Source organism: Myotis myotis, unplaced genomic scaffold, assembly GCF_014108235.1.
Source record: "Myotis myotis isolate mMyoMyo1 unplaced genomic scaffold, mMyoMyo1.p scaffold_m19_p_4, whole genome shotgun sequence".
In the NCBI taxonomy this organism is placed as follows: Eukaryota; Metazoa; Chordata; class Mammalia; order Chiroptera; family Vespertilionidae; genus Myotis; species Myotis myotis.
The window spans coordinates 116,021,710-116,031,258 of NW_023416346.1; the positions used below are offsets into that span (position 1 = coordinate 116,021,710).

Sequence of the window (9,549 nt, forward strand, 5' to 3'; positions counted from 1 at the left end):
ATAACCGATACTCTGCCCTAGATGCCTATCTACCAAATTACAAAATTAATCCCTAAGAGCATGTTCAATGGTCCCCTATTTACCCTGGGAGATGAGGATGGGATTTCTGCTCTATGGTGATGTGGTGTCCAAAACCACAAGACTGGACCCTGTAGAGATGATCTATACAGTAATCTATAAATGATGCATGCTCACAAGATGAGGGAGAGGGACACCACATGCCCTACAGTGGCACTTTGCGGGGGGGGGGGAGCTTATACTAAGGAACAGTGAATTTGCAAGTTCTGTGGGAGGCAGGCTGTGGGGTATCAAGAGGTTGAGGTGACCCTTAATTCCCCTACAGTATGTAATCAGACAGTTTGCAAAGTTCACTGGATGGTAGAGAAGAGAAACCCATTACTTAAGGAGAAATATGATCTGGGCCTTGTCCCCTTCAAAGAGATGGATTTTGGGTCTGTCAGTTTTTAGCCTTGAATGTGAGCCTATTCCATGTTCTTTATCTGCAAAATGAGTCTGGTAGTCTTTCACGCAACACTGTGGACATTCATTTGTGATGAATATAAACTATCTATAGTATTAGGCAAATTTGGTGCTTTTAATGCATGGCAGCTGTCACTAGGATGATTTTGAACCCAGATAATAACCACCTTTCCTCACAGAATTTAATTTCCATGCTCTATTAAAGAACATGCAACTGTATACAAGGTAGAAAACCACATAAGGCAAAATGTTGCTGAGCAGGTAGTACTAAGTAGAATTTCCCCTATAGAGCATTTGTTGTTTTATAAGGGTGTGTGGTTACGTTCCCTAGCAATGTGTAACTCAACGTTTATTAGTCTCAAGGACCAACAACTTGTCATCCATACCACCCTTAATTTTATTAATTTCATCGCCACCATAAATAGAATCTGTCCTTACTTTTTGCCAAGTTAAACACAAATTCTCTACATGACATGTCATTTTCATGGAGTGAGATCTGGCTCTTCCAGCCCATGAAAAGAGGGATTTCCCAATGGCTCCTTGGCATGTCACTTCAAGGGATATCACCCTTATTTTTCAGAAACACTCTAGACATCCTGTTCTCAAAACACCTAGTTTGGGCACTATATTCACCTGCCTTGGAGCAAGTGGACTGGACCCCTTCCAGTCTGGCCTCAGGTGGAGATTTATCAGCTTTTCCCACATCCCAAGGTAACTCTTAAGATCTGTTTTCCATTCTAGGCTTAGTGTCTCCACTCTAAGACCCATTACCTGAGAGTTTGACCCCTACTCCCCATTTCCTCGGCTTCATCCAGCACATCATGCAGCCCAACTGAAAATTACCTGTCCCTCACTCCCTGAGGGACTAGAGATTTCCAAGGCCCAACACTGCCTTGCTCACATGGTGGGCAATAAATTGCTCTCTTCCACACATTTTCTGTTACTTGTCATTTACTTATTTCTTACATTGTATGACACCATTTGCCGGGGTTCTTGTCCCAGCATCAAGAAGGGTTCAGGAATCTGGAAAAGGGGCTGTGTGTAGATGACATAGGAATCCAGAGACTAATAAAGAGTCCGGAGACGAGTTATAATTTTGAAAGGCATTGGGGGTCAGAGGACCTTCAGCTAAAGGAACTGTAGAGTGTGTTCCTCCTTGTCTAGGACCCTTGCTTTTATTAACACAATTTGTCCTAAGGCAAGGTGGAGATAGTACACTTCAAAGGGTAAGGTTTCAAAGGGTACAGAAGCAGTCAGTTTGGGGAATAGCCTACAGCTGTTCAGGTGTTTGGCCAGTAGGAGGAAATAACATGTAGATTAAGATGCCCTTTAACTGCCTGGCAGCCACAATCAGTTTCCTATTCAGGTTTGGGGAAATGCCTTTAGCCATTCCCAACAGGTGACTACATGTGTGACTCAACCTTGTTGAGTCCTCAAGTTTCATCAATCTTTTGATGAAACTCTTTTTTTTTCTGGGGTGAGGACAGCATCTCAAGCAGCCCAGGGCGTGAAGCAAAGACCTTGATGAAACTCTTAAAATTATGATATGCTGGAATTGGTCTACGACAACCATTTTCCTAATATGACCAATGCTGATGCTAGACTCTAAATTTTATGGGCAGTGGCTATTAGGCTTCCTTTTCTTACCATCTCTAGTGCTATTAGATATTTCCAAAGAGCAGATGGTCTATTAATGCTGGAGGGGAAAAGAAAAGACATGAGCAAGAATTGAAATTTATTGCGATTTATTTTCTCAAAAACTTTGAAGCAGATAAGCAAATCCAGGTATATGCTATTTAATTTTATAAGAAAAGAACAAGGAGAATTAAGCAAACTAAGAATTAATCCTCCGTTTTTTTATCCCAAATTTCTCCATTTTGTTATACCAAATATTTCATATGCCCAGGAAAAATCCTATACCTGTGCCTTGCGTTGTAGGAGAAAGAACATATTGAAGACTTTTCAATTGGTTCGTAATAAACAAACTCATAATATTAAATATCAACTTTAGCCGAAACCGGTTTGGCTCAGTGGATAGAGCGTCGGCCTGCGGACTCAAGGGTCCCAGGTTCGATTCCGGTCAAGGGCATGTACCTGAGTTGCGGGCACATCCCCAGTGGGAGATGTGCAGGAGGCAGCTGATCGATGTTTCTCTCTCATCGATGTTTCTGACTCTCTATCTCTCTCCCTTCCTCTCTGTAAAAAATCAATAAAATATATTTAAAAAAAATATCAACTTTAATAAATGTGGCATCCATGACATTAATAAACTGATATTCTGAAGCAAATAAACCTTTACTGAGAAGGAACAACTTTTGAAAATATATAAAACCCTAAAAATTAGTCATCTACAGAAGAAAAAGAAACCCAACAGCATAAATGTTTAGTTCCCTCCAGAGCCCACTACTCTACTCTTCATAAGGTTGAACTGCTCTCCTCAAACTCAAGGTGAAAAGGCTGCCTCAGATCTCACTAGTTGTGGGAGAAGCTTCTGGACTTGGCCCTGGAAGGAGCCCTGTGCTTGATAAAAGAGCAAACCATGGCTGCGGCTCTCAACCATGCTTCATCTTCCTCATCTCTCAAGGCCTCCTCATACAGGTTTGGGAAGGCAGTAGGGAGCTTATTGTAGATCCTGGCCAGCACGTCCAGCACTTTCATCTTGCCGATATCAGCGTGGGCTCTTGGGCCCCACAGGAACAGGTAACTTGGAGGATTACTGTCAGGAACCTGGCAGCACTTGAGGTACTTTTGCTGAACTAGATCCTTGGTGATGAATTCCCTGGGCTCTCCGAAGATGAGATGCTTCTTCCCAGGGTGGACCCCAGACACATCAAGGAACTTCCAGATCTCCTCTTCAGTGGCGAGGTTGCCATTCATGAAAATCACACCCAGGAGCATCATCAAGATCCCGGTCTTCGACACCACCTCATCACAGCTCAGGTCTCCCTCAACAGGGAGGCCTTGATTGTTGAAAAAGGCATAGGTGTGGTTGTTGGGATCGATTTCCTTGAAGTCAAGGCCAAAGACCAGATCCATGTGTTCAGAGGCTCTCCTGAGGATCTCAGGGAACTGCTCCTTGTACTTCCTTTTGACAATCCTCAGCAGTGCGGTCTGAGTGATGGGCTCCTTCATATTCAGCTTCTCCACCAGGAAATGCACCACCTTGCTAACCACCCTGCTTAGTGGATCTCTGCGAGCCCGCAGAGCAGAAGGTACTGCCTGGGAGGCACGGGCACATTCCTGACCTTGGCGCTTGGCACTGGCATCAGATAATGGGCATAAGACACCTGCCTCAAGAGAGCTAGTGGCTGTGGCTCCCTGGGGCTCCTGGGATGGGTCAGGTGCAGGGGAGCTCGGGGGAGAATCATCATTGGGAGGAGAGGAGACGGGCACTTCAGTCTCCTCTGCTGTGGCCTCAGCACCCTTGAGACTCTGTCACTCAGGGCCTGTTGGTGCTTGCTCTTCTTTCCCCAAGGCATGACAACACTGGTCAGGGGCAGCGTGTACTTGTGTGGCAGGAGAGGATGTGATGCTGGCACCTGGAGGAGGAGAGTGAGATGGTGTGTGCTCCCTCAGTAGGGACATTGCACCTGGGCTTTAACCCAGGCCATGTCTGCAGGGTCTGAGGGCAGTGCTCCAGGGGCCCACAGAGCTCCTGTTCTGCCCAGAATCTACCCTGACAACCCTGCAGAGTAAGTGAGAGTGTGCCTTACTCATACCCATAGAATCCTACCTGAGTCTTCCCTAGGCAACTATGGGGACTGGGGGGGGGGGGGGTATGCAGGACCCTGGGTTTCTGGAGTGCTCTCCGTTCATATTCAGGATCATCAAGTTAATTGTTGGCAAGACCTGGGCCCCCAGTCCCTGCTCTTGCTCTCAAGGTGACACTCAAACTTCCATGCCACAAGTTTGCGTTGAGATGCTGCTTCTGGGAGGGGGCACCCAGAACTGACATCGCTATGGAGCCTTCTCTGTCCTGGATTGTTAGGGTCCTCAGTCCTCATTTAGACCCCTCACCTAGTCTCCAAGAAGGGCTCAGAGCCCCGCTTTCTGCTGTTAGCTTTCCCTTCACCTGTTCAGGGTGGGTCGTTCCTCAGTCCACATGTGGTTTTCCTGCTTGGCACTGCAAGAACTAGAGTCCTCTGTGTCTGTGCTTGTGGCCTATCTTACACTGAGGTCAGCAGGTGCCCCAGAGCCAGAGGAGGAAGTGAGTTTGAAATGGTCTAGCCCAGGGGTGGGCAAACTTTTTGACTCGAGGGCCACAATGGGTTCTTAAACTGGACCGGAGGGCCAGAACAAAAGCATGGATGGAGTGTTTGTGTGAACTACTATAAATTCAAAGTAAGCATCATTACATAAAAGGGTACGGTCTTTTTTTTTTTTTTAGTTTTATTCATTTCAAACGGCCCGGATCCGGCCCGCGGGCCGTAGTTTGCCCACAGCTGGTATAGCTGCATTTGCCTGTCTTCTTCCAAATGCAGGATGCACCAATCAAAAGGAGGCCAATTATGAAAGGTGCCCCAGGGTCTCACATGTATCCGCCTAGATGTGTATCTAACATGAATCCCCCAGCTGTGTTGTGATCATACTTGTCAGGCAAAAGCTTTCCCCTGCCTGAGCCCTGAGCAGGAATTAAGGAGCACTTCGGCTGACAAATGCCTGAGCCTATCAGAATGGCAGCATTTAGGGATTCTGAGGTGTCCTCCATGTTATGGGGTCCCTCGTCACCCCAGTGATCATGACTTTTGGCTGACCTGGACACCCTCCCTCTGCCAGCCCCTCCCACCAAGGCCCCCACCCCCTGACTCCCCCTCTTTCTGGGGAAAAGGGCCTGGGGTTGCTGGGGAAGTGCCCCCCGGTGCGCACTCCGACCTCCTCGCACCTTGACTGGGACAGGACTTGGGCCGCTCCCTCCGCTCGGCCTGGGAAGCAGCCATTAGACAGGCCTCGTCCCCCAGAGCTTGGGCTTCACAGCAGTGAGGCCGCACTTCCGGTCACGTGGGTTGGCACCGGAAGTGGCAGTGTTCTGCAGACCCACGTGGGCCTTGCGGGCCGGGGCAGGTGCGAGGCCGGCCCCCTCTGTAGCAAAATTAGAAGCCTGATCACACATAGTCAATAACTATTTAGAACATATAATGGAAAATATACCAGTTAAACCTGCAATAATCTTCATCAATGTACTATATTTTGTTTAGATGACTATTTTAGGAAGTCCAGTCCTCACCAACAAAAGGTTTTAGGTATTTATTAGGATAATCTCTTGTCTCATACTACCTCAACAGGCCCAAATTTTGGTGCTGTCCTGTTATTACACCAATGGTCCTGGCATGTGTGCTCTGAGGTGCTGCCTCAAGTTCCTTCAGTTTAAGTAGCAAAATTCATTATTCCAGGGCACACTGGAAGAATGATCAACATGCAGAATAATATGCCCATTTTTAATCATGTTTTTAAAAATTTAATACATCTTTACAGCACATCTATGTATAAAAAACCTCAGATCAAGTTTAAATGACACACATCAGATAGTTAATTGTGGTTGCCTCTGAAGAGGGGATTGAATTTGGAGGAAAGAGGGAAATTGAAATGTATCTGTATTACTAGAAATTTTGCATCAAGAATATATGTATTATTACTTTGTAATTAAAATATTTAAATACATCTAACCACAAAATTGTAACTGTGCATTAATCAGATATAGTAACTGCTAGCTAGTGCAACAGACAAGATCTGCAAACCTGCAATGGCTTAAAACAACCAAAGTTTATTTCTCATGCACATAAAAACTGATATGGCATCCAGTCTGCTCCTATCAGATGGTTCTACTTCCCAACAAGGAATCTGTTTTTGCTGATCAATGGAACAGAAAACATGGAGGTGGCATACTGGCTTTCAAACTTCTTGTCCTAAGGGTGACAAACGTTGCTTCTGTTCATATTTCAGTGTCAACAGTAGTCACAGACCCTTCCATAAATATAAGTGGATTGGGAATGTGTAGTCTCCCCATCAACCCAGGGAGGAGAGCAAGGCACCATATGAATTAGCATGTGCTCTCTCCCATAAACTGTTATAGTAGGTGCTCACACAAAAGCAACTACTACAATAAAAAAACAAAAACAAAAAAAAAACCTCTTCATTCCTTGGAGTTTCTAAAGAGGCCACTTTGCCTTGCAATTTTCCAATCCTGCTACATGGGAGATACTTTCAAATGCTGGATCACGTTTAATTTTCAAAAGAATAACGTAAAATCTCAATAGGGAGGATTCACCTTATTCATTCAATAGCTCCTTTCTGCACTTACCTTTGAAATAAACTGTAGAGTGTCAATAGGATGAGAATGTTCTATGAAGTATGGTCAAAACCTTGAGTCCCAGAAACCCTCAGCATGACTGAACACTCAGGACACTTATACAGGTGTCATTAGAAACAAGGAGAAGGCAGCATTTTCCTCTGGCGCAAGTACTGAGATAAGAGGCAGCAGAAGGATGGTGAATTATTTTAATCTTTGCTTTTTAAAGATAGCATGGCTGTTAAGAAACCGTTATTCCTGTCTTAGAAGAACTCTGGGTTCTGAGGAATTCAACTTCAGTAGATGTTTATTACACAGTGATTTCCATGGTCTTTCTTCATCTCTGACCTACCAGGAAGGCATTGGGTATTGACCTTTTTTTTTTCTAATATATTTTATTGATTTTTTTACAGAGAGGAAAGGAGAGAGATAGAGAGTTAGAAACATCGATGAGAGAGAAACATCGATCAGCTGCCTCCTGCACATCTCCTACTGGGGATATGCCCACAACCCAGGTACATGCCCTTGACCGGAATCGAACCTGGGACCCTTCAGTCTGCAGGCCGACGCTCTATCCACTGAGCCAAACCGGTTTCGGCGGGTATTGACCTTATAGGTATGAACTCATTGGTGTATGAGTTCAGTGGCCAGTCTCAAATAACACACCCCTTTAAAATCCTACTGACAATATTTGGGTTGTCTCACATCAATTACCAGTATATTCTGTAAGAAATAAGACTGTATCCACCAGCTCATTTGGAAAATACTTTGAAGACTGATGTAGAGATGGGTGTGGGAGCTGGAGCTGTGGTAATAAGTTATCTAGACTTCATGTCAATGGTCCCACTGAGAGGGATATATCTCCAAGGTACACTTGCAGAGTGTTGGAACGCTCTAGTCAAGGGGAGGGCAGGTGATTCCTGCATCACAGGAAGCAGGGTGCAGCCTCCAGAGGACACAGTGAAGAGCTGGTCAGTATATGAGGTTCCAGTTTGGACAGAAGGCCACACTGGGGAATCCCTAGGGGGAATGTTCTGCAATGTAGGAACCGACTGGCACAGAACTTGTGCTAGCATCTGGAAGAGTTAGCTCTCAAGGGACTCTGGGATGAGGAACAGAAGGATCCTCAGCAAAAGAAGCCCATGGACAATCCCAAAATTGTTCTTTATTTTCATATTTACCTTCTTTCATGAGGACTGCTTTTAGTACTTTTGTAGTGAAGTCTTGTTTTTTTTATTAAATATATTGTTATTGATTTCAGAAAGGAATGTAGAGAGAGAATGAGAGAGAATCATTGATCAGCTGCCTCCTGCATGCCCCCCACCAGGGATAGACCTCCAAACCCAGGTATGTGCCCTGACCAAGAATCAAACCATGACCTTCTGGTTCATAGGTCGATAGTCAACCACTGAGCAACACTGGTAGGGCAGAAAGTCTTGTTTTTTAATAGCCTGTGATACATCTTGGAGTGGTGAGAAGAATAGATAATGAAGAGACAGGCGGAAGAAGAGGAAAAGTGTGAATTCTAGAAAAAATTGGTACCAGGATTCTAGTACCAGCTCTTTTACTTATCAGTGATGAGAATTTGAGAAAATTACAAGTTCTTCATCTGAAAAGTATGTGTAATAAGCCATATCTTGTAGGACTGTTGGAATGTATGCAATGGACATAAAACACTTGTCAGAGTAATTGGACAATAGTAGGTATTAATTGAATGGCAGTTATCATATGATTTATTTATTTTTACCACAGATGATATCACCCTCCCCTCAGAAGATATCAAAAATATGCAGGTTTCTAATACAAATAACACAAAATTCACTCATAATGCTACTTAGTAAGTAAAACTAAATAAATTTCCCCATTTGAGGATAAGTTACTTAATTTGGGTACAGGGAACCCTTCCTCAGTTGGATACAATTCAGAGGTCCTAGAATTTGTGTCAAGGACCAATTGCTTCCCTCCCAGGTGCCTTTTCATCCAAACCATCCCTTTTTTCATTCATTTCATCACCACCAGATATGGAGCCCTCCCTTGGGGTTTGCAAAATTGCACTCAAGTTAACCTAATTAAAATATCTGTTTCTCTCTCCCAGTTCAGGGAAAATAGGGCCAATACAGTAATTTCTTGGCATCCCACTTTCAGTGACTTTCATCCTTATGTCTCAGAAATCCCTTAAATACTCTGTACATAGAGCACCTAGTTTGTGCTCTGCATTCAACTGCACCCAAGCACGAACACAGGCACATTCCATTTCTGCCCCAGGAGGAGGTTTTCCTCTGGTTTACTGATGATACTAAAGTAACTATTAATGCAAGTTTCCATTACAGGGTCTTGTCCTTCAACATTGAGAAACACCATGTGTCTGTCTGGCCTCTGTTCACCAAGCCCAAAGCCTCATCTAGCTTACCACCCCACTCAAATTAACAGTGTACTCACTGAGGGACTTGTAGTTCCCCAAAGCCCAAACTGCCTTCCCTCAGGGATTTTATACCTTGTCTTCATCCAGACACCCTCCCATTCCCACTTCTCCCAACTTCTTCCCTGCCTCTTTTCTCCTTCTTGCTTACCCTTTCTTACAGGCTATTTCACCATCTTCCTCATATTATTACTGCTCTTTGAGTGTGAAATTATGAGGGTGGGGATGTTTTGTATCCTAGTTTCCCCGTTTCTAACAGGATTTTCAAAGAGCAGTTGTTCAATTGATATTTGGGAAATAAATGAGACAGTAAACATGAGCTCTAGTTTATAAACATTTTATTTCTCCTACATTCTTCAGTAAG

At 44.3% G+C, this 9,549-nt stretch overlaps 1 protein-coding gene across 1 annotated transcript; it reads right to left on the reverse strand.

The window, feature by feature from the left end:
• Positions 1-2,952: 2,952 nt before the first annotated feature.
• LOC118653606 (melanoma-associated antigen B18-like) lies at positions 2,953-3,612 on the reverse strand. The gene has a single exon (XM_036304241.1). The coding sequence runs from the start codon at positions 3,610-3,612 to the stop codon at positions 2,953-2,955; it is 660 nt and encodes a 219-aa protein (XP_036160134.1).
• Between the last annotated feature and the right edge of the window lie 5,937 nt (positions 3,613-9,549).

Coding starts and splice junctions, on each gene's coding strand:
- LOC118653606 (XM_036304241.1), bottom strand. CDS start 3,612: ATGAAGGAGCCCATCACTCAGACCGCACTGCTGAGGATTGTCAAAAGG.